Genomic DNA, 25,254 nt, shown 5'->3' with positions numbered 1-25,254 from the left:
GTGACTGTTTCACTGGTGGAGCAGGGCAAGGACAGACATTGGTAGCCTTCAGAGCCTGCCTTCCTTACTATCCTTCTGTGTATATGACTCCCTTGCTCACTATTCCTGTGGCTCAAAAGCTGGGAAAGGCAGGGAGATACACAAAGCTATTGCTATCCAAAAGCCTAAGGAAAATATTTGGAATAGGAAACCATAGAATGAAATGAGATTTCTTTTCTGAATGTTGTGGAATTTAATTTTTTAAAAAATGTTCTAATACATTTATTTCAGAAGCAGATGTAACAGATAAGTTGAACAACACAATTAACAAACCTAGCGTAACTGACATAGAACACTGTGCCCTAAACCAACAGTATGCATATTCTTTTTAACCACACGGGAAGCATTTACCAAAGGTGATCACAGCTGGACCAGCAAGCAAGCCTCAAAACGTTTCGAAAAATTAGAATAGAATGTTCTATAACACAGTGGGATTAAGCTAGGAAAAAGAAAACTGGAAAGTCCCTGTTTAAGAAACAAGCCATGCAGTTCTAAATAACTCATGGGTTACAGAAGAAATCACAGGAAATTAGAAATAAATTTTAATTGAATGATAATGCAGGTGTGCCATATCAAAACCTGTGGTATAGAGGTAAAGCCATACATAAAAGAGAAATATGCATTACCTTAAATTCACATTACAAAACATAAGGCTGAAGTCAGTAATCTAAATTTTCATGTCAAGAAACTGGGAAAGAAAAGCAAATTCAAAAAACAGAAAGAAGAATACAAAAAAAAAAAAAAAAGCAAGCAAGCAAAAGTCAATGAAATAGAAAACAAATGTAAAAAAAATCGATGAAGCCAAAAGTCATTCCTTTGAAAACCTAAAAAAAATTTGATAAACCTTAGTAGACTGATCAGAAAAAAAAGAGTGTGTGTCGACAGTGTTAGAAATGGAGTAAGGGACATCACTCGTATCTTTCATCAATCTTTAATAAACTTCCAGAGTTTTAGAAAAGGAACAGATCCCAATTCACTTCTGAAGTGGTATAAGCCAGACACCAAAACCCATAAAGGATATTACAAGAAAAGAAACCTGGGGCCAAACTCCTGTGAATGTAGGTGTAAAATTCCCAGACGAAATAAGCAAATCTAGCAACATGCAAAAATGATAATGGAGGGCTGGCCCCATGGCCTACTGGTTAATTTTGGTGTGCTCTGCTTCAGTGGCCAGGGTTTGGTTCCCAGGTGTGGACCTACACTGCTCATTGGCAGCCATGTTGTGGTGGCAAGCTGCATACAAAATAGAGGAAGATTGGCACAGGTGTTAGCTCAGGGCGAATCTTCCTCAGCAAAAAAATTAATAATGCATCGTATCTAATTTGAGTTTATTGCAAAAATAACAAGATTGATTCAGTACTTCAAAACTAATCCGTGCAATTCACTGCAATCAACATATAAGGAAAATCACACAATCATCTAGGTAGATGCAGGAAAGAATGCTGTAAAATTCAATACCTATTCATGATTAAAAAAAAAAAAAGTTGAGGGACTGGCCCCGTTGCCAAATGGTTGGGTTCACATGCTCCGCTTTGGGAGCCCAGGGTTTCACCAGTTCAGATCCTGAGCACAGACATGGCACTACTCATCAGGCCATGCTGAGGCAGCATCCCACATAGCACAACCAGCGGGACCTACAACTAGAATATACAACTATGTACTTGGGGGCTTTGGGGACAACTATGTACTTGGGGGCTTTGGGAAGAAGAAGAAGAAAAAAGAAAAAAGATTGGCAACAGATGTTAGCTCAGGTGCCAATCTTTAAAAAAAAAAAAAGTTGGAAACCAAGAACAGAAGGGTGCATCCTTAATCTAATAAAAAGTATCAACAAAGACCCTACAGTAAACCTCTTGATAAAATATTGAAATCATTCTCCATGAGATGAGAAATGAGATAAGGATGCCGACTGTCACATATCCATTTCATTATCTTGGTCCCATCCAATGTGATTAGCCAAGAAAATAAAAGACAGGATTATAAAGGAAAAATGCTGAGAACACATGATAGTATACGTAGATAATCAAAAAAAACCTACAAACTCTTAAGAATTAAGTGAATTTAGCAAGGTCACAGAATACACAGTCAATATACAAAAAGAAATCAACTACATTTTTCTAAATACAACAAAAAAATTTTCAAAAATATAGCTTTTTATAATAGCTATATTCAAAATTTGAATAGCTATATTCAAAAGATTTCAAAAATAATAGCTATTTATAATAGCATAAGAAATCAAATAACTCGAAATAGATGTATCAAAAGATATGCAGAAACTTTACATTGAAAATAATGAAACGTTCTTGAAAGAAATTAAACACCTACAAAAATGGAGAGAGAGATCATCTCCATGGATTGGAAAACAGTATTGTAAGGATCCTAATTCTCTCAGATTGATCCACTGGTTAACTAAAAATCCCCGCAGGTTTATTTTCGTGAAAATTGCCAGGCTGATTCTAAAGTTTGTATGGAAATGCAAAGTGCCAAAACAGCCAAGGCAATCTTGAATAAGGACAAAATTGGAATTTTCCACTCCCAGATTTCCTCCTTAACTTTTCAATGTTTTTTGTTTTGGTGAGGAAGATTGGCCCTGAGCTAACATCTGTTACCAATCTTCTTCTTTTTGCTTTAGGAAGATTGGCACATAGAATATTCCTCTATTTTGTATGTGGGATGCTGCCACAGCATGGCTTGATGAGTAGTGTGTAGGTCCACACCCAGGATCTGAACCCCCGAACCCTGGGCCACCAAAGTGAAGTGCATGAACTTAACCACTATGCCACTATGGGCTGGCCCCAACTTTCAATCTCTTAGTAACACCTTTTTGCAGACATGACTCATGGCTAGCATATACTTGTATTTTGTTTTATGACCTTTTCTGAGAGCTTTGTCTCTAACTAGGAAATATTACACCATTTGTATTTTTTATCCTAATTTCTATCATCATGTTCTCTGGTTTATTTTATACCTCCTTGTTCTCCCTCCACTTTTTTGTTTGTTTTTTAATTTTCCTGGAATGGAGGAGTAGCTGTACTTTTTCTGGCCTTTTGAAGTTTTATATCCTGGCTTTTAGTTCTACAGGTGGTCTCATAAGAATTATTTTTTAGATGGAATTCAATATTTTGAGTTGCCTTTTTGCCCACTGAGAAGATGGGCTTTATTTCAGAAGTTTGAGTAGTTCGGCTGGGTGGGCTAAGGAACAGGTCTCTGAATCCCTACCCTGACTATTCTGAGAAGCAGAGATGTTCAGAGCACCTCCCCTGGGTGTCAGGAGGAGGGTCTCGGCTGACCTGGCTGGCAGCATAAGACTACAGTGTTTAGGTCTCCCTCTGCCAGCTGCCCCTTCATTTCAATTTAGGGCTTCTAGGCCTTTTTCTGGGCATGGTTCCCAGAAAGTCCCTCTGCTGCTGCTGCCCTGATCAGGTTTCTGGATCTGTTAATAATAGACAACAGTGGGGGAAGGGCTAGGATCGTTATGGAAATAGGAACAACTAAACCAGATGGACAGTTCCTGTGCCCGGGGCCCTGTCTGTCTGCTCCCTTCCTGGATCTAAACAGCATCCTGCAGCGGGCATGTCTTCTAAGTCACACTTTGGAGCCACATTAACCTTGTGAAGGTCTCCAAGGGCCTGCCCTGAAAATCCGAACACACAATCTAGGGAGAACTGGTGTGCTTATGAGAATGCTGAAACCAAATACTTGAGATCTGGGCTCTTTCAGAAAACCCAGGATGAGAGACAGTACCTCTCACAGAACACCCAGAGGGGAAGGAGGTTGGGCAGCAATTAGGGAAGGCAAATAGTGACTCAGAAAGAGGCAAGCCGCAGATAGTCCTGGAGTGTAGAAGAGGAGTGAGGAATGTGAAGGGGAAGCATGGAAAAATAAGGACATGAGGTCTTGGGGAAGTAGAAATGGGAGAGCAAGATACACATGTGAGACAGGGCCTCCATTAAATAAATCTGAAATCAGCGGCTTAAATCTTGGTGCCCTCTAGTCTTCTGTTCGCTAGGAATGGCCTCCTTCTTATGCCTCCACTCCCCACATATTCCTCCTCCTTTATCAAAACCTACTCTCAGTAGAGTATGGTAAACTGAACCTAGGTGTAAATTATGAAAGGCTAATAGGGCTTCAGAAATTATCAGAAAAATTTGTAAAATATATTGTAAAATATAACAGATATAGAAAACTACATAAAGGAAAGCTGTATCTTAAGAAGTTATTATAAAGTGAAGACCCATGTTAGTGCCCAGGACCAGAAATAGAACTTGGCCAGCTATTCCAGAAGCCAGCTGTGCCCCACCCCATCACAACTCCTCCCTCCTCCCCAAAGTACGCAGTATCCTGACATTTATGGTAATCACTTAGGAGGATTTTATTTTAATGAGACTAAAGGTTTAGCTATAAATATTCACTAATGGTAGAATGTTAGGCAGTTGAAGGGTGTTGGGGGGAGCCATGGCAAAACCACATCATTTCATACAGTTACTTCCCTCTTTGCCTGTGATTCAGACACACCTCACTAGAAAGGATCCCACAGAGGTCCAAACACAGGGCTGTGCCCTATGCCCTCACTATCACCCACTGGTCCAGAAAGAGCCATACCCTGCAGTCTTCCCCCAGACAGAGCAAAAGCAGGTCCCAGCTCACAGTGCTTGGGAGAGTGCAAGGGACTGGTTGTCCCTGCTGCTGCCACGGGAGTCGGGGATATTGCCTATACTTCCCTGGACCTCAATTTCTCACTGTGAAGGATGGGGCTATAATAAAGCCCTTTACAATCCCCTATTCCTCTCCTAACTTGGTCCCCTTTCCTCAATCTTGGTTTTTGTTTCAGCTGCCCATTTATTCCCCTTTGTAAGAAGCTCATTACCTTCCTTTCCCCAGTTGGGTGTCTTTCCAGTCTTGTGCTCCTCTTTTGCCGTCAATCCTTACACTCCGTGAGACTGCTTCATCTCTACAAAGACCTTTATGAACACGCATATATGTCCTTGCACATTGAGGTGCTGAACAACTGCTCGTAGAATGAATGAATGTAAAGGAAGAATAAGTGGATTGTTTCATACATTCATGTATGCATTCCTTCAATATTTAGCAAGTGCTAAATCTAGCGAGTGCATAGATACTCACCCGTCCCTCTGCACTCCAAGATCATTCCTCTCCTCTCTTTCTCCTCATCTTCCTCCTTTCCCATCCTATTTCTTTTTTCCTCTCCCTGTGCCACAGAACTAGATTGAGTGCCCTGCAAGGCAGGATGCAGAGACACAGAAGCAGGCTGATAGAAATAGACACCATGGAAAGGAGCCAGATGAAATAAGGGCAAAGACAGCCGTATAACGTGCTGAGAGAAATGGACCAGAATGAAAAGCAGTGATTCATGGAGCACTGCAAGTCAGACCCTCCTTGGGTTTCATTTTGAGAGCTACTGTGGGATTGGGGTCAGTGAGGGCTGGCATCCAGATGAAGGGCAGCCAGGTTCCTCCTCCCTGGAGATGTAGTGCCCGTCAATCCCTCCCCTTAATCCTTTTCTATCCACCCCACCCCCACTATTCCCTCACACTGACCAATGTCCTGGGCCTTTAAGAATTGGAGGGGCTGGACTGAGGAGAGCTCACACCTCTCCCCACCCTACTCCTTCCCTCTGGCTGTAACTGCCAGTCACAGCAGCAAACTGCGGTAGAAGAGGGAAGGAAGCGAAGGATTGCAAGAGGAGCAAAAGAGAAAAGGAAGCTGGCGGGGTTTCCTCGTCCCACAGTGGATAGCATCGCGGAGCTCACAGACACAGGACTGCTACCCTGCCCACGGTAAGGGCCTGGAGGCTCTGACCAGCCTCTGCTCCAAGCTCTTCCTTGCCTGAGTCACTAACTCTGCCCTCCGTAGGTTTACCCACTCTGATTAAATTGTACCCTGGACTCCTTTGCCCAAACAGGTCTACAAGACTCCAACCTCCTGCTTCTCTCTAGCTTGGCCTCTTTGACTTATGGCTTTCCCCCTGCTGTGTCAGTCACGTCTTTATATGGGGTCCTCGTAGCTGCCCAAGGCTGCCGCTCAGAAGTGAGCCCCACGCTAGTAAGAGAAGGGAGAGAATAGGAGCCTTGCTTTAGGTAGTTGGACTACAACTTCCAGAACTGTGACAGGAGGGAGTTCAGGGTTTCCCAGGCTTGCCTGTGTGTCAAGGGTGCTTGGTAAAGATAAATATTTCTGAGCTCCATCCTTGGAAATGCTGATCTGGTAGATTTTGAGCGGGCCTAAGGAATCTCTATTTTAAGACACTCTTCAGGGGATATTGATATAGCCAGGAACCTCTGGATTAGACATGTAGAGTCTTCGAGCTCTGACATTCTGAGGGCTGTGACCTGTGACCAGAGCCATTCTGTCCTCTTTAAACGAAGTAGGTCAGGCATAATCCTGCTCAGAAGCAAGAGAGTAGACAAAACCATTTTCTTCCTGCCTGCCCTCAGAAAGACCTGAGACGCCCTGAATTCCCTGTAATGCCATTGGCACCACTGGCAACTCTGCCGAAGTCCATCTAGACACAACCCACCTGGAAGTTGAGGACCAAATCTTGCTCGGCAGCCCTGGCCACTTCCCACCTTATTTTGTGTCTCTGTTTTCTTATCTGTATTGTAGAGGTAATTATCCATATCCTCAAGGATCTCCACATACATTTCTAGGGGTGGACAGTTAAGACCCAATCTCTCTGACTCTCAGTCTTCATCCTCTGCTCCTTGCCTCTTGCTCTTGCTCCCACTCCCAAATCCTTTGTCCCTTCTCTCCTAACTGCACTTGTTATCAGCTGCGATCATCCTTCTCATCCTACCTTCAGACACCAGAGGAAACACCAAGACCTAGAACACCCAGGTTCTAAGTCCCATTCTCTGGGCAGTTTGTTTGGTCAGTCTCCTAGGATACAGGGGAAAGTGAGGCTGAGCAGAGGGACATGCTGCTGAGTGTCTGAACCGAAGTGGCCTCCCTCCTGGACCACAGTCTCAAATCCTCACAGGGGACAAGAACCAGAGCTGTTGGGGACTGAAGGAGAAACAAAAGAGGAAGAGGTGATGGGGAGAAGGGATGAGGAGAAGGATGAGAAGAGGAGAGCAAAGAGAGGCTGCCTTAAGTGAGCAAACAGGGAGGCAGGGAGAGGATCAGGAGAGAGAAGAGTGAGCTGGGGAGACAGAAAAGGGAGAGTCAGGTAGAGGATGGGCAAGGAGAGAAAATAGGAAGAAAGAAAAGAAAGGCTATTGAATGGGATATAGTGGGGACAGAAACGATGGAGGAGAGAGACCACACATCCATGTCTCTCGTTGATTCTTAGCTCTGCTTTAACCTGCTTCCTAAAGAAAGCCCTTTCTAAGGGCAGGGTCTTGCTAAGATCTCTGAGTTGGTCGTATGGAGACCTTGGTTCTAGTTCCACTTCTGCCACTTAATTCATTAGGTGATTCTAGCAGTTCAGATAATCCTTCTAGTCCTCCATCCCCTTCTCTATAAAATGAAGTCCAGCTCTGACTTTCTGTGGCTCCCTGAGTCGAAATTGGCCCTCTTATGGCCACACGTCACCTGGATACAGGTTTAAAATCATGTTTCAGGAATAGGAGCAGGACTGGAAGAGCGTGCCAAGCCCTGGGGTTGGAAGAGTTTAACAAAAACGGATGAAGTAATTTTTTAAGGCTGGCTTGAGAGGAGGTAGGCTCCCAAATAGGGGTGTTCTGGCACTTAGGCTGTGTTCTCAAGCTTCCCATGTTTCAGGACATCATTGTGAGGCTCCTGGAGACAGGCACAAGGGAAGGTAATTCTGTCTTCTCCCAGGACCAAGGACCACCCCATCCCAGAGCCCCTGTGCCTCAGACATGGGAGCTGAAGTTCAGAGAGGAGGTAAGGCAGGATGTTGACAAGGGGATTAGACTTCATTCCCAGGCTAACTCCACCCCCACCTAGAGTCTGAGGACCTGAGGCATTTAAGAGGGGCCTGTTACTTCCTACTTCAGTCTTCGTAGCTTTGGCAAGCTTCAGATTCCAAACTGTGCATCTCTGCCCAGAAAAGCAGAGATGCTGTTCTGTCTTTCAGGGAGCACTCTAAGTCCGTTCTTCCGTCCAGAGGTTCTTCTGGTCTCATCCAGGCTCACATATTCAGCCTCAGCCAGCAAAACCTTTTCTTGAAATTGCCCAGTGTTCTCTTTCTCCTGAGAGCTGCCTTGAGTTATCTTTCCCACTTGGGTTACAGGCTGATTCCCCGACCTTCCCCTGTCCCTCTGGGCACCGGCACATTGCCACTCCTTTAGAAAGTCTTCTCTAGGTCCCGCTTATTCTCAGTGGCCTCCATATTCTTCCTAAAGACTTAGTCACCCCTGGATGACTTTATAGGCTCTTCCCACTAAAGAGAGATAGAGCACTAATATGCTATGTGACCTCGGACGAGTCACATCACATTTCTGGACTTCTGATTTTTCTTTTGTAAAATATATGGCGTTAGCTGCATGATGTTTTAATGGAGCGCTAACTGAATGATCGCTTTAGAAATTCCTTTAGTTTTTTACATGTTCACCATTGTCAAAATTTTAAACTTGTCAATTAAAAAATGCAACATTTCAATTCAAGTCTAGATCCTTTGCTTATACAAAAGCCTAGAGTTTTATGTTTCATAAGCTTTGCCAGTTTCAGAATGATTTGGTCAAGAGTTGAGTGTTTCTCATAGGGGCAGAGCTAGAATCAAAGTGGCCACATATCACATCTTTTAGTTCTTTTCAAGGGAAGTTTGTTCTTACCTACTGGGACAACTTACCCAGGTTCTAAATTAGCATATATCTTAACGGAGGTACTCTTTTTTAGTAGGTAGAGAAAACTTGAAAACGATGTAATTTATCTGGTCCATTAAAACTGTAAGAATCACTGTTATGAACAGGAGTAGAAAATATGCTTTACCATGTGAAGGTAGAAGAAGACGGCTTATTTAGCTAAGTAGAGAACTACGTGTTGTAGAAGAGACAAAAGAAACGCTCTGCCCTAGCCCTGCAGGAGCTGGACCACCTACGTGGGCACATGGAGAGGGCCCCCAGAATAGAGAAGCTGGGATGATTCCACCTGGAGAAGAGAAGGCTAGGATGCAAAGAGATCCCACATTCTGAAAGGGGGAAGCCAGCAAGATGGTGGTCCCTAATAACGAGGAGCTGAGAAGTGTGGCACAAGGTTACCTAGTAGATTTGGGATACTGGGGAGGAAGGGAGTATTTGTCAGAAAGCCCTAGTTTAGCCCTGTCAGGAGATGGCTATGGGAAACAGCAGATGCTCTCGAATCAGACACACTTGGCTTTAAATTCTGAATTCCTATATGACTTGAGGTAGCTTTCTTAGCCTCTCTAAGCCTTGGAGCTACCGAACTCAGAAGTAAAAAGAGCTACAGACTGCAGATGAAGTGCCTGACACATCGTGAGCAGTCAGGAAACACTGGTTTCCTTCTCTTCCTCCCTTGATCTGTTATTCTAAGACCACCAAGATTAACCCAAAGCCTTTTGCTCCTCCTGGCTCCTTTAGGTGACTCTAGCAGCAGCTGGTGGAGCAGTGGGTCATGGCGTCCCTGCTGCAAGGCCGTGAGTACCACTGCAGGAGAAGAGGGCTTGGGGAGACAGCCCAGGGACAGGGAGGAGGCTGGACCCCTGTTCATGAGCTCCTCCTGGGCCCTCCACCCTCCCTACAAGCTACCCAGCCCCTGCTTCTTCTGGCCCAGGGCTGCCTGTCAATCAAGACCTCCTGCTGATGCAGAAAGGCATGTCGATGCGCAAGGTGAGGTCCAAAAACTGGAAGAAACTGAGATACTTCAGGCTTCAGGACGATGGCATGACAGTCTGGCATGCCCGACAGGCTGGAGGCAGTGCCAAGCCCAGCTGTGAGTGATGTGGATAGCTACGGGTGGGCACGTGGATGGATAGGACCCTGAGGAGCCCAGCAGCCTGAGAGCAGGGGAGGGACCAGGGTCCTATGATGTGCCCTTGTGCCATCCCACTTGTGTCTATGTCTGAGCCTGTAAAATGGAAATTATAACAGTACTTGCCTCTAAAGGCTGTTATCAGGATTAAATTAGTTGCTGCATGTAAAGGGCTTAGCAGAGTCCTGGCATATAATAAGGCTCAATAACTCATAGGTCGTGTCTTGTTTTTCTTATTATAATAAGAGCATGATGTCAGGCATCAGACTGCCTGGATGAAAGCCCTGGCTTGCCACTTTCTAGCTGAGTGGCTTTGGACAAGATACTTAAACTAAGCTTCTGTTTCCTCATCTGTAAAATGGGGACTCAACAGTACCTGCCTAGTAGGTTACAGAAACTCAATAAGTTCATGTATAAAGCACCTAGCATTGGACCTGAAACACTGATGCATTTAATAAATGTTAGCCATAATGAGGAGTATTTTTTAATATCATAAATGCATCATAATAGTATACATCCTATTGGTCAAACACTTTATAATCCCTGTAAAAATGTGATCTTGGGACACATCTAAGAGAGTGCTTTAGAGGCATAATCAGAGCTCATGATCCATACCACCCACAGCCGAGGAAAGAGGGTGGAAGAATTTCTCTGGCTCCCTCTTAGACATCTGGAAAGAGGATGTCCTCAAACCTAGAATGGGAGAATTGAACTTGGGCACACCTCATGCTTTGGTATAACTGCTTCTGCCCTGCAAGTGTGTTTCCATGCATCAGCCCCACTGGTCCTCATGTGATCACCATGTGGACTGGCCATGGAAGGGACCATCCTTTATTTAAGATGAGGACACTGAGGGGTTAAGTCATTTTGGTTGGTGTCACACTGCCAGCTGTGGCTGGTAGCCAGATCTTTCCACTCCCAGTACAGGCCCCTTGCCATGCTGCCTATGAAAACAGCGATGACTCACGTGGAATCCTGAATCCCAGGAGTCTACGTCTCTCTGTACTAAGGTTTTTGGGGTTTCAGCCTGAAGAAGCTGGGGTTCCTCCTCCCTATGGCTTTACAGAGAAAAAGGGAGTACTGATCCTTGACCCTAAGCCCCTGCGATTTGGCAGACTCTCTTTCTCAGTGCCCCCACTTGCTTCTTCTCTGGCAGTCTCAATCTCTGACGTGGAGACAGTGCGTGAGGGCCATGAGTCTGAGTTACTGCGCAGCCTGGCAGAGGAGTTCCCCCTGGAGCAAGGCTTCACTGTCGTCTTCCATGGCCGCCGCTCCAACCTGGACCTGGTGGCCAACAGTGTTGACGAGGCCCGGATCTGGATGCAGGGGCTCCAGCTGTTGGTGGACTTTGTCACCAGCATGGACCAACAGGAGTGGCAGGACCAGTATCAACAGGATGGAGTCAGAGTGGGGACTGGGGGTCACTGAAGGAGCCAGATGCTGCAGGGCTAGGGACAGGTGGGAGGTGGGGCAGGGCTAGGGAGGCCCAAGAGTCCAGATGGGGTAGACAGGGGCAGCTCAGGCCAATGTGAGGTTGAGGATACTGAGAGAGGAACGGAAGCTTGAGATGGCAAAGACATAGCCAGGCAGAGTTTGGGCTTGAATCAGGTTTGGGGGAAGGGGCAGTATGAGACAAAGGACCAAACAAGGTGCTGATCCTGAGAGCTGAACAGAAGATCCCAGTGGTGTTAACTACATAGGAGTGGGAAGCAGCCCCTTAGAAGGCTTAGTGGTGTCAACTGACGTCAAGTTACCTAGATCGTACTCACCTTGTACACCAGTTCATTCATTCATTCACCATCTATTAAGCAGAATGTATCAGGCACTATGCCAGGATTTAAGGGTACAAAGATTAGTGAGACTCAGATACTGCTTTAGTCAGTGGAGAGGATGGAATTGTATAAGTAATCTAAGTACCATGGATTTATAACCAAGTGTTATGGTACTTAGGTTATTGGTGGGCATTCGAGGGAAGGAGAAGTATTTAATTCTTGTTGAGAGGGTTCTGAGAAAGCTTCAGGGAGGAAGTAGCATCTGAGTTGAGCCTTGAAAATGAGTAGAATTTGAACATAAAGAGAGGAGGAGGGAAAGGCACCCTCACCTGAGGGAACAGTGTGAGTGAAGGCCCAGAGATAGGAAATTGAAGAGCAGAAGAGGGAGTGGGACGTCAGAGAGCAGGGAGTGATGAGTCCGGCTAAAGTACAGGAGGACCGAGATGTGCTGACAAGGCTGGGTTGGGAGCAGATCACAGCGACAAAGGGGATTTTAACTTCTATGTTAAGGAGTTTGGGCTTCTTTCTTCAGGCAACAGGGAGGTTTCTGCAGGCACCTGAGCCATGCAGGAACAAGGTAGATTGGTGCTCTTGGGAGATTATTCTGGAAGCTCACATGGAAAATGAATTGGCATGGGGGAGAGACTGGTAGCAAAAGTAGGGGAGAGATGTCAATGGATGAACATGCACACACATCTGCACACACAGTGCTTTTACCTTGACTCAGTCCTGGATGGCTGAGTGACTGGTTCCAGCGTGGAGACAAAAACCAGGATGGTCGGATGACCTTCCAAGAAGTCCAGCGGTTACTGCGCCTGATGAATGTGGAAATGGACCAAGAATATGCCTTCCAGCTTTTCCAGGTGAGTCTTTTGGGGAAGGATGTGCAGAAGCCAGCCAAGGCCACATTCTCATTTGGCCAGAATTACTCTGACCCTACCCAGCAACACTCATTTGTTGAATCTCTCCCATGGGCCTTAGCACAATGCCAGGCTCAATGGGAAGTGTAGGATATCATTGTTACTCTTCTGTCTTGTGGGAAAGATGACTCACAATCTTACAAGATGTAAAAAATATGTTATTACATCAGACCTCAAGGACCTCTCTGTCCATGGCCAGAATTTCACAGGTGCCCAGTACAATGGAAAACTCCAGCTGGGGGTCTGGCCCCATGTCATAGTGGTTAAGTTCAGTGCACTCCGCTTCAGCAGCCCGGGTTCACCAGTTTGGATCCCGGGTGTGGACCTACATCACTCGTCAGCTATGCTGTAGGGGCAACCCACATGTAAAGCGAAGGGAGGTTGGCATGATGTTAGCTCAGGGCTAATCTTCCTCAGTGAAAAAAAAAAAATAGAAAAAGAAAACTCCAACTGGAATGTGAATAAATAGGAGGAGGGATCTTCTGACGTTTTAGGGAGCTTTGGGAGCATTTAATTCTTCCTAGTTGAAATTTTTCTCTGGCAGCAAATGGTATGGCTGAAATTTTGCTTTTTACTTATTGAAGTGGTTTCTTCTGTGAACTCTAAATGGCAGGAGTTCTGTGGGAGTTTTCTGGAAGCATGTTTGGATCCATCTGTCAGTATGATTGGACAAGTCAAACCCATAAAGTTTGCTGCTAAAGGGTTCATCCACTCTCCCCTATACCCTCTCTTGCAGACAGCAGACACGTCCCAGTCTGGGACTCTGGAGGGAGAAGAATTTGTCCAGTTCTATAAGGCATTGACTAAGCGTGCTGAGGTGCAGGAAATCTTTGAAAACTTTTCAGCTGATGGGCAGAAGCTGACCCTGCTGGAATTTGTGGATTTCCTCCGAGAGGAGCAGAAAGAAGGAGACCATGCTTCTGACCTTGCTCTGGAACTCATCGACCGCTATGAGCCTTCAGAGAGCGGTAAGAGGAGCAGGGTGGAGAGGCACCAGACATGGGCATGGGGAGGGGGACCATGATTAGAAAGGTCCAGAGACAAGCAGGCTTCTGCTGACTAAGGGAAGACTGAGTCCACCCCTACCCCGGACCCCTGGCCAGTCATCTTCATCTCATTCACCCACTCCTTTGGATGGAGAGCAGCCATTTCCTGCCCGGATAGGACAAGAGTCTCTTCTGTAAATGCTAGATCTCTCAGGAAGAACATTCCATAAATCCCCTTTCCTCTACCATGCTCATGTTTTACATCCTTCACTTTCAGGAATTTCTTCCCAGTATCAGCCATTGTCCTCAGTGGAAATGGAAAATCCTTGGTCCTCTTGCTTTGGCTCTTCTCCTCTAGTGCATATGATTCTTTTTCCTCTAGTTCCCTTCATGGTTCCTGTCTGCTGTCTCTTTCAATGCTGGCTCTCTGCCCTTTCCTGGGCTTTCTCCAAACCCTCCAAGTTGTTCTTGAGTCTTTAAGCCCCTAAGCCAAGAAGCTAGTCAGTCTTTGGCTGAGGGGGATGAGGAGGAGGCCAGTCATTCAGCTTTGAACAAGCACAGCTACAATACACCCTCTGTGCCCTCAGACTGTTCCCCTTACCCCTTCAGTAGATACCTTCCTGCCCCCCATTCCCTCCAGGAATTTACTTTATTAATAATAAATGGTTTACAAGGTACTTTCACATCCCTTACTTCATTTAGTCCACACTACTACCTTGTAACTCAAAAGCAATAGTCTTTATCAGGCCTTTGCTAAGTACCCCTTAACGTGCTAATATTGCTACATGTCTTTTCTCTTCTAATCCTTCCAAAGGCCCATTGAAGTGGGTTCTATTATTGTCAGCTGTGCCAAAAAGGAAAAGTGAGGTTTAGAAAGATGAAATGACTTCCTCAAAACCAACAGCTAATGAGAGGGGAAATTGAGATTCAAACCCAGGTCATCTGACTCTTACCTGGTGCCTCTCTTGAGAATGAGGATTACAGATGAGATGAGATGAGAGCTAGACAAGTGACCCAGGTTTCCTAGGTCTCAGCTCCCACTCCCTTTCATTCATTCATTCACTCACTACTTCAGCTAATGCTTACAGGGTACCTGTAATGTGCCAGGACCTATGCTAGGCACCAGAGATACAGTAGTAGGTCAGACGAGGACACTGCCTTCATGGAACTTAGAGTCAAACAGAAAGTGTTGAAAGTCCGGATTCCAGATTCACGTGAGTGCTCAGAGAAGAAAGGAAGCTGTAAAGCAATCATTTCAAAAAACTAAATAGAAATGTCGGAGGGTTGAGAAATAGGATCTTCCATTCCCAGTGCAGGATCCAATATACATCAGTTACATTTATTCTACCTCTCCCTCCTCTTGGTGCTCCCTCTTCTTGCACTCAACAATCAGGTACTGTACTCTGGCTGCAGAGTGTCGTGTCAGTCAGGAGATCTGGGCTCAAATCCCCGCTCTGCTTCTTACTCTGTAACTTTGGGCAAGTTGCTTAACCTACCTAAGACTCAATTTCCTCATTTGTAAAATAATTTGTGATCAGATGAAATAATGCACATGAGAAGTATCTTGCAACTGTGGACTTACCCTAGCAATTTGAGTTATTACTGTCAAGAATGAAACTTCCTGCCCAACTTCCCACCATTCTCCACCACCTCCAGGCCTTGCCAAACCTGGAGGGAGGAAGCAGGGCATGAGAATCAAGGTGTTCCACCTACCAAGGGAACCCCACTGCGGCAGTGTTACCCTCAGTGAGGTTGCACAGCACAGTGGTGTAGGATGTGGCTCTGACACCTGGCTGTCTGGGGTCAAATCCCGGCTCCTTCACTTACTAGTTGTGTGACCTGGCATAAGTTACCTAACCTCTCAGGGCAGATTATATTATATCTATCTTGCGCTGGTGAGAACATTAAGAGAGATGCTGCCTGTAATGTGCTTGGCTTAGAGCAAGTGCTCAATAACTGTGAGTCATCGTTGTTGTTATTATATGAAGCCTGTGCTGAGATGGGTGAGGGCTATGGAAGAAGTGACAGGGCCCTGCCCTCAGAGAGAGTGTAGTTGAAGGGCATATTGGACAAACACTCCTCAAAACACCGTATGGGAATTGATGTGAGAAAGAAACCCTCAGATCATAGTTGGCAGCAGCTAGGTAGCCCAGGGAAGAAAACACAGGTACCTTGGTTGTGTCACAAGTCTTTGTTTGATTCTCTCTGGGCCTCAGTTTCTCCATCTATAAACTTAGCCCCTTGGACTGAATTATACTCTGCTGTCCATTGTGGTAACCATGAGCTCCACGTGACTTTTTAAATTTAAATTAACTAAAATCAGAATTTAGAATTCAGTTCCTCAGTCACACAGCCACATTGCAAGTGCTCAGGAGCCATGCATGTCTAGAGGCTACCGTATTGGACAGCACAGAATAGAACATTTCCATCACTGTAGAAAGTTCTATTGGACAGCACTGGACTAGAATGATCCTGATGATTCCCCTTGTAGCTTTAACGTTCTCTGAGGGCAAGGATGATTGAGGGTGGGGCAAGTTTGGGATCTGGAGGCTGGGAGTGGAGACCGTCTGAAAGGCAGGACTCTTGGGAGGGGTGGGGTGGAGGATGGGCTGCAGGTGTGCTGGGGTGCTCCCACTCAGAGCTTCTCACTCTAGGGTCCTCTACTCCACACCCCAGGCAAACTGTGGCACGTGCTGAGTATGGACGGCTTCCTCAGCTACCTCTGCTCAAAGGATGGAGACATCTTCAACCCAACCTGCCGCCCCATCTACCAGGATATGACTCAACCCCTGAGCCACTACTACATCAACTCCTCTCACAACACCTACCTAGTGGGGGACCAGCTTTGTGGCCAGAGCAGCGTCGAGGGATATATACGGTGCAGTGAGGAGGAGGGGAGAAGGGGTCTAGCTCATGAGAAGGGAACACCTATGGGAAATTGGGGGGCGCTGTCAGTGGATAATAGGGATTGAAAAGATGGTGTGGTGGGTTTGGGGCTGAGGATCCCTGGATGCCTGAGAGACTTGGAGGAGATACTGAAGAGTGGCCAGGAGTTACATTGAAACCCACTGGTAAATGGAGTTTCTCTCTCTTTCAGAGGCTACGAAACTCTCTTGGAACTCGGAGGTCCTGACAGATTTATTTTGAACAAATAAATAAACTAAATGTTAAATAGAAGGCAGTAGAGCATAGGAGTTAAAAACATAGGTTCTGGAATCAGACCATTTGAAATCAAATCCTAGCACCCTCACTTGGTACTGGGGGGGCTAAGTATTTAACCTCTCTATGCCTCAGTTTCCCTATCTATGAAATAGGGATGATAGCAGTGCCTATTCTTTCTGCGTTGTTGTCAGGATTAAATGAGATAATCCATATGTTAGTAGCTAATAAATGGTACCTGTTTTTATTGTGATTAATCATGGATTAGATAGAATAGTCAAGAAATCTTTGTAGTGCCAGCAACTGATCTAGTAGCTTCAAGGGATACAAAGATGAGTGGAGCATAAGGTTTCTGCCCTAGGAGAAAATAAAGTGTAAGTTTCCTGAGAGTTTGAATAATTCAGGTGTTGTCTAACAATATACAACTGGAATGCCAAAAGCATCACGAGGCAGTATGTGATGGCTTGCTAAGGAGAGACTGTGAGTTGGGTGGGGTGGGGTCGGGGGGAGACCAGTGTGAGCTACAGCAGTGTCCCAGTGGACACAGAAGGGTCCTTGGAGATGTAGCTTGAAGGGGTCTTGACTGATAAATGCTGGGGAGCACTATTCCCTCCAGAGTGGGGAGAGGGTCCCTAGGTGAAAGATCAGACCTTGATCCCTCCTGTCCCTGGGGTGCTGGGGTTCTTGCAGGGCCCTGAAGCGGGGTTGCCGCTGCGTGGAGGTGGATATATGGGATGGACCTAGCGGGGAACCTATTGTTTATCATGGACACACCCTGACCTCCCGCATCCTGTTCAAAGATGTCGTGGCCACTGTAGCACAGTATGCCTTCCAGGTGGGAGCCCCAGGATGGGAATACTGGTGAGGCAAGAGGGTCTGAGGGAAGAGTGCCTGGCTCTGGGTCTGGGGAGGGCGGAGGGACGCAGGGGAGGTTATGTCAAATGGCATATATGTAAAAGGGATTTTAACTGTGCAGCATCAGGCAAATATTAAGGGATTATTATGAAGAAGTGTTAGATGTGTTAATAGTAATTAGTAATCATAAAGGTAATTGCTAGAGATTAGTAACTATTACTTTTAACAACTTCTGTCATCCATCTGGGAGAGGGTGGATAAGGAAACAGAGAAAGTGGTGGGAGTGGCTGGGGGACAATAGGAATCTGGAGATGAAAGCCCGAGAGTGTAACATGAACATATAACTGGGGGACTGGCCTGGCCTTCCCTCTCTGAGCCTGAAAACTCAAAAATCTCAGAGGGACCTGAGTCAGATCTGGCATGGGTCTGAGATTTGGGGTCCCAAGAGTGACTTTGAGATGTGGGGTAGGTCCCAGTCCTAGCAAGACCTATTTGAAGCCTGGAATGGAGTTGGAGGAATTTAGCAGTCAGGGTACCCATTGAGTAACAAGAAGGGCCTGGAGAAGCAAGGTTCCAGGCTTTAGAACTCTGGCTCCAGCGCCCCCTCTCCTCCATCAGACATCAGACTATCCAGTTATCTTGTCCCTGGAGAACCACTGCAGCTGGGAGCAGCAGCAGATCATGGTACAGCACCTGACCGAGATCCTGGGGGAGCTGCTGCTGAGAACCACCTTGGATGGACTGCTGCCCACTCAGCTGCCCTCACCTGAGGTAGGGACCCTGTTTCCCAGCCCAGGCTCTACTGCGGCTTCCATGTCCCCCACCTTGGCTCCCTTCCTCCATGCCCCTCTTGTTCCCTTCTTCTCACCCTTAGATGGACCATCTTGCTCTTTCATATCCTTGGAGACTTTAATTTAAAAAATGTATAATTAGGGGCCGGCCCGGTGGCACAGTGGTTAAGTTCGCACATTCTGCTTTGACGGCCCGAGGTTTGCTGGTTTGGATCCTGGGTGCAGACATGGCACTGCTTGGGAAGCCATGCTGTGGTAGGCGTCCCATATATAAAGTAGAGGAAGATGGGCACGTATGTTAGCTCAGGGCCAGTCTTCCTCAGCAAAGAGGGGAGGATTGGCAGCAGGTGTTAGGTTTATTATAAAATAAGAAAATAAAAAATATATAATTGAACACAAAATTCTATTTATAGTTCTTTAAATTTTTTTTTAAAGCTTTTTCTTCTTTTTGGGCAGGGGAAGATTTGCCCTGAGCTAATAACATCTATTGCCAATCTTCCTCCTTTTTTCTTCCTCCCCCACCAACCCCCAGCCTCTGTACACAATTGTGTATGGTTGTAAGTTCTTCTGGTTCTTCTGTGTGAGCCGCTGCCACAACATGGCTACTGACAGACAAGTGGTGTGGTTCCACACCCAAGAACCGAATCTGGGTTGCCAAAGTGGAGCACACTGATATAGTTCTCTAAATTTTAAATCAATTATTTACTTTATATTTCTTTTCCCAATGAAAATTTCTTAATTTTTTTCGTGATAGTTCGTAATTGTTGTAGACTATACGAACAATATAGAGAAAGGGAAGTCCCCCCACCATAATTTCAACCTCTCCCATAACAGCTATCAATAGATTTTTTAAATGCTCATGTAAACATATATGTGTATATATATTCACATTTTTAAAAATGTGAATGACATCATCCTTTATATGTCACATATAATATATATCATGGATGTCTTTTCATGTATAATTTGTTTCCTTTTTTTTTTTTTGAGGAAGATTAGCCGAGTTAACATCTGCCACCAATCCTCCTCTTTTTGCTGAGGAAGACTGGCCCTGAGCTAACATCCGTGCCCATCTTCCTCTACTTTATTATTATTTTTTTATTGAGTTATTGATAGGTTACAATCTTGTGAAATTTCAATTGTACATTAATGTTTGTCAGTCATGTTGTAGGTGCACCACTTCACCCTTTGTGCCCACCCCCTACCCCACCTTTCCCCTGATCCATCTTCCTCTACTTTATATGTGGATGCCTACCACAGCATGGCTTGCCAAGTGGTGCCATATCCGGACCCGGGATCCGAATTGGTGAAGCCCAGGCCACCGAAGCGGAATGTGCACCCTTAACTGCTGCGCCACCGGGCTGGCCCGTTTCCTTTTTAACAGCTCTATGGTATTCCATTTCATGTTATGGACCATAATTTATTCAACCAGTAGATGGTAAAAATAACCAGTAAATGGTAAACATTTAGGTTGTTTATAATGTTTGACTTGTAGATACAGCTTTGCCCGTTCACTCTTTCTTCGAGATGGATTCCTAGAAGCAAAATTGCTGTGTTGAAGAGTTAGCATGTTGACATTTTGGTTATTATTACCAAGTTGCCCTCTGGGAAAAATACCAAATTGCATTCCAACCAACAGTCTAAGAGAATGACCACAAGTAACTCAAATAGTGAGATGATTCATAATGGCAAGATGAAAAAAAAGTCAAGTTTTTTAAAAGGGAAGGTCTGTGTTTTCTTCTTTTGAATTGATATTATTTACCCACTTTTATTGGGGTTTATAATATTTATTGATGTATAACAATTTTTTAAATGTTAAAGATATTAACGCTTTGAAAAATATTTTTTGCAGTCTATTTTTTCTTGTCTTTTAGCATCTTCTGCCTTAGAATGTTTTTAAGCTTTATGTAGTCCAACCTGCCACATATTTTTGTCTTCCAAGTGTTCATTTCATGTTTCTAAAGGCTTTCTCACTTAAAATTATTCAAAAAGATCCTCCCTTTTGTTCTAATACTCTTATGTTCTTTATATTTACATGTAAATCTTTAATCTATGAGGAATCTTTATGTGTCAGATGTGAGGTAGGGTCCCCACTGATTTTTTCCCGTACGAACAGAGATGTTACAAGTCTGTTTAACAATAGGGGATCTTTACTGTATGTATCCAGCAGCCTTCCTGTAGGAACTTCTCAGCACTCACTTCCTTCCTTTGCCTTTGAGGTGACCCTGTGAGAGCAGTGGGACCTGCATAATCCCCAGGAGGGTCCCAGAGCAGACAGGTAGACAGGCTCCTTCATTTTTGTCCCCTAGGAGCTTCGGAGGAAGATCCTGGTGAAGGGGAAGAAATTAAGGACACTTGAGGAGGATCTGGAGGAAGAGGAAGAGGAGGAAGAGCTAGAGTCTGAACTGGAGGGGGAGCAGGAGGATGAGCCGGAGCTGGAGGCCCAGTTTGAGTCTGAGTCCCAGAAGTTGAGCCCTCGCAGTAAAGACAAAAAGAAGGAGAAGGTAGGCCAGGAGTGTGGTCTTTCTGCTCTGGCATTTGGTCAGTCTGTAGCACATGCTCACATGTGAAGAGACTGAAGTCAGGCAGGGTGGAAGGTCAAGGAGCAAAATGCCCCTTGCCCTCAAAGAAAGAGGCGTAAGAATGCATACATGACATCACTATATATTGCCATATATAGATATATTGCAGTGCTTTCCAACTCCCTTGCGCCATGAAATCTTTTTTTAATGAAATCTTACATGGAAGCTCAGTATACAAAATAGATAAATGCAGAACCATCCTACTTGAAGCACCCATTTGGCTCTCTCTGGGTCCCCTGGGTGACTCCTGAGACATCTTTGTACTACTTGTCAGTCACCTTAAAGGCCAGTTTGAAAACCACTGATGGGGGTGTGTGGGTGGAGTATTATGATATTGGGGAAGAAGGGCTTACTGGAATGACTCCTGTGACCTCAACTAAAGTGGGCTTAGTTAGAGAAAGCTTCTTGAGAGGAAAAGGTGAGGCTGAGGAGGGGCCGGAAATAGCCAAAGAGGAGGAGCAGGAAGAGCTGGGGAAGGGGAGGGCTCTGAGAAGGCTGTGTCAAAGTGGTCCATCTCCCTGTGGGGAAGGGCTGCTGTTGGTGGGACCGCCAAGATCCTGGTGTGAAGTCTGCATTTCTCTCTCTTGTGCACTTGCTTGGCTCAGCTGACTGACTTTTAGTTTATTTTGTTCTCTCTGGTGCTGTGGTGTCTAACCAGCTGCCATGTCTAGGGATGGAAATGGGAATTTAGGAGACAAATCTAACGATGTTGCTCTGGGACCCTCACATCCTTCCAGGTGTGACTATCATGACTATTTGCATACCTTGACATATCTGTCTGGGTTCATGTACATTTTGACCCCAAATTAATTTGTTTTAAAAGATAAGAGGTAGGGAGGATGACACCTCTCTGTTTAAAAATAACAATAAATTAAAAACTCAGAAAGGAACATAGAGCAGACCCTTCAAGCCCAGAGGCTGAAGCTGATCCCATCAATATACACAGACTGCCTTTATTCCCATTCCCATCCCCAGGTTGTGATGTGCCCGCTGTTTTGTCCGCCTCCCTGTTGTGAGGTTATGGTCCAGGCTCCTATTTCCAAGCCTGGGGTCCTTCTCTTTCCCAAGCAGGTGAGGCAGGATGGAGAAAGCAGTGGGGAGGCAGTGGGCAGAGGCTTAGGTTGGGTGGGGAAATTCAGATCTTGGCCATTGGCTTCTTCCCTCTCAGACTGCTGAGTGTTCAATTCTATCTTCCTCTCTACTTTCTCCTTTTCCAGAAATTCAAGCCCAGCTTGTGTCCATCTCTCTCTGCCCTGGTTGTGTACTTGAAGTCTGTCTCATTCCACAGCTTCACTCATTCGAGGGAGCACTACCGCTTCTATGAGATATCATCTTTTTCTGAAACGAAAGCCAAGAGCCTCATCAAAGAGGCTGGTCAGGACCAAAAAGGAAGGACAGGGAGGGAATTGGGATGAGTAGGGTCAGGTCTGAAGGGCAGGCAGATGAGTCCCAAGAGAAAGGACAAGGAAGCTAAGGAGGGACAGGGGAGCTAAGAAACTCCTCAGAGCAGGCACAGGGACGGGAGTTATGAATAATGGGCTCAAGACTCTAGGGAGAAGAACGCTGGGGGAGGAGGCAGGATGGAACAGAGTGGAGAGGCACAGTGAAGCTTTCTGGAGCCAGCCTCAGGAGAGGCCGGGGAGAAGAGTGAAGTGGGTGGCAGAGTCCTTGGGACCAGGGAAGTGGGAGGATCCGCCCCACTTTCATCTCCCTATCTACACCCTTTTTACAGGCAATGAGTTTGTGCAACACAACGTCTGGCAGTTAAGCCGTGTATATCCCAGTGGCCTGAGGACAGATTCGTCCAACTACAACCCCCAGGAACTCTGGAATGCAGGCTGCCAGATGGGTGAGGGGCAGTAGGGACAGGGAAGAGGGAGTGGAAGAGCAACAGGTGGGAAACTAAGTCCTGGGTGGCAGTAGGGCCAGGGAATGCTCCAAGAGTGCTGGGCTGAGAAAGATGCTATCTATGGAGGTCTTGCCAGCAGGCCCTTTTATACCCGCTCTGTCTTCTTAACTCCCTGAAAGAGGGCCTAGTGGCCTCAAGGTGAATCCTTCCCCCCCTTTTCTCTGGGGCCTCTTAGTGGCTATGAATGTGCAGACTGCGGGGCTTGAGATGGACATCCATGATGGGCTCTTCCGCCAGAATGGTGGCTGTGGCTACGTGCTGAAGCCAGACTTCCTGCGTGATGCCCAGAGTTCCTTCCACCCTGAGAGGCCCATCAGCCCTTGCAAAGCCCAGACCCTCATAATCCAGGTATACTGGAAAGAGAAACTGTTGGGAAGAAACTGCGATAGCTAGGGTAGACGCCATGGGAAGAGGCGGCTAGGCCTGACAGGAGTGTGATGGGTGGAAAGTTCCTCGTGAGGGGTAGGGTAGCCTGATGTGAACAGCATGGATTTTGGAGCCAGTTGCCTAGTTCAAACCCATTTCCTAGTTGTGTAATGCTGGGCAAGTTCCTTAACTTTGAGTTTTCTCACCTGTAACACTGGGGGAATAATACTCCCTACCGCACAGCATTGTTGTGAGTAGTTAATACAAAGTGCTTACGATGATACCTCGTACATAGTAAGTGCTATACAAGGGGCTGCTGTCATTAACACAGCTACTTTCAAACCTTAAATTTCTACTTGGGTGCATTTTAGATTGGAGATAGATTACTAGAAAAAAACATATTACCCATGAAGGATTAGCTTTGCAAACCCAAAAGCTACAGCACAAGATTCTGTGTCTCCCTCTTCCTTCATCCTCCCCCACTTCCCCGGGGTGTGAGAGCTGGAGGGGACTGGGCTGAGCAGGAACTAGTGATGTCCCAAAGCCCTGGTTTCAGGTGATCAGTGGTCAGCAACTCCCCAAAGTGAACAAGACCAAAGAGGGCTCCATTGTGGATCCACTGGTGAGAGTGGAGATATTTGGCATCCGCCCAGATACAACCTACCAAGAGACCAACTATGTGGAGAACAATGGTGAGAGACTGGGCGGTACTGGAGGCAGGTGGGAGGAGCACCACTGTTTCCCTACCATCCTGCCCTCCATTAAGTACATTCTGTGTCACCAATCCCTCTCCCCTGCTTCCATGGGAGGCAGTGTGGAATGTGATAGAGAATAGGGGCTTGGATATCTTGGGTCTGAATCCTGGCCCCTCACTTTCAAGCTCCAGTGACCTGGGCAAATTGCTCACCTGGCTCTGAGCCTCAATTTCCTCACCTGTAAAATGCTGATTGCTATGAAAATTAAGTGAGAGAACACAGGGAAAGCAACTCAGCATAGGCCTAAAGAAAACAGTCAACAATGTCTGTTCTTCCATTCCCTCCCTCATTCCCCCCGCCCCACCCCTCAGGTTTTAATCCATACTGGGGGCAGACACTCTGCTTCCGGGTCCTGGTGCCTGAACTGGCCCTGCTGCGTTTTGTGGTGAAAGATTATGACTGGAAATCCCGACATGACTTTGTTGGTCAGTACACCCTGCCTTGGACTTGCATGAAACAAGGTGAGCCAGTCCTTCGACCCCTGGCCAACACCCCAGCTCTGGCTGCCTTCCTAACACCGTCCTCCTGCCCCTTTCCAGGTTACCGCCACATACACCTGCTCTCCAAGGATGGCACCAGCCTCCAGCCAGCTTCCATCTTTGTGCACATCTGCACCCGAGAAGGGCTGGAGGGGGATGAATCCTGAGGCGGGCACTTCATGGGAAGGGTGGCTACACTGGCTTTGGATGGTAAGCAAAACCTGGAAGGATGCTCCAGAAAGCAAACAGAGGTGGTGAAAACCAAGCTTTGGACTGTGCATTCCTAGGCACAAAATTATCTCCCCCTTCCTAACAAGCAAACCTAGGACCTGACTGTTTACCTTTCTCTTCCCTCCCTTCGTTTTCACCCGTCTTTGGTATCCTTCCTGCCCTTTCCCTTTGCATTCCTTCAGTCCTTTTGCTTTAGGTTCAATCTCATACCCAGATTTAGGACTAATTTCTCCCATCAGCTCTAGCTCAAAGGCAGACTACAACTGGAAATCCAGAGGGCAGAGAAACCCAGAGGCATTATCCCCTCCACCCCTCACTTCTTCCAAGATCAGAGCCTTGGAAAAACAGATCCAGCCTCAAGGCTCCCCAGGCAAAGGCTGAGGAAAGAGACCTGACTCCCAGACTATACTGTGACTCTCAAGACAACACCGTATAGCCCCCAAATCCCCAGTGGACTGCTCCTCCCTAGTCCCACCGGTATAAATACAGCTTCTCTCCCCA

The 25,254-nt window shown here is 46.1% G+C and overlaps 2 protein-coding genes across 12 annotated transcripts in view; one reads left to right on the top strand and one right to left on the bottom strand.

The window, feature by feature from the left end:
• USP37 (ubiquitin specific peptidase 37) overlaps positions 1–5,524 on the bottom strand; it is a 130,136-nt gene extending 124,612 nt beyond the window's left edge. For 2 of the 3 annotated variants that reach the window (XM_070489715.1, XM_070489716.1), the window contains exons 1-2: positions 5,161–5,524; positions 4,904–5,044 (exon numbers count right to left, since the gene is read on the bottom strand). The gene's annotated coding sequence lies outside the window, so the exon portion shown is untranslated. The remainder of the gene's footprint in view (positions 1–4,903; positions 5,045–5,160) is intronic. The other variant, XM_070489717.1, reaches the window with a different exon arrangement.
• Positions 5,525–5,690: 166 nt separating this feature from the next.
• PLCD4 (phospholipase C delta 4) lies at positions 5,691–25,254 on the top strand. Of its 9 annotated transcripts, none has more exons than XM_070489725.1 (18): positions 5,691–5,834; positions 9,558–9,613; positions 9,751–9,909; positions 11,105–11,333; positions 12,448–12,583; positions 13,377–13,608; positions 16,303–16,504; positions 17,476–17,620; positions 18,259–18,411; positions 20,741–20,935; positions 21,989–22,084; positions 22,231–22,387; positions 22,746–22,862; positions 23,098–23,270; positions 23,845–23,980; positions 24,355–24,504; positions 24,583–24,732; positions 24,993–25,254. In XM_070489725.1, the coding sequence occupies exons 2-17, from the start codon at positions 9,592–9,594 to the stop codon at positions 24,687–24,689; spliced, it is 2,409 nt and encodes an 802-aa protein (XP_070345826.1). In that variant the 5' UTR covers positions 5,691–5,834; positions 9,558–9,591; the 3' UTR covers positions 24,690–24,732; positions 24,993–25,254. The 9 variants fall into 9 exon arrangements, with proteins under 9 accessions (XP_070345826.1, XP_070345828.1, XP_070345827.1 ...); XM_070489727.1 differs by having other exon boundaries at positions 24,974–25,254; XM_070489726.1 differs by having other exon boundaries at positions 24,936–25,254.

This window comes from Equus asinus, chromosome 19, assembly GCF_041296235.1.
Source record: "Equus asinus isolate D_3611 breed Donkey chromosome 19, EquAss-T2T_v2, whole genome shotgun sequence".
In the NCBI taxonomy this organism is placed as follows: Eukaryota; Metazoa; Chordata; class Mammalia; order Perissodactyla; family Equidae; genus Equus; species Equus asinus.
Note: the sequence above shows the minus strand (reverse complement) of the source record. Positions and strands in the feature narration are given on the sequence as shown.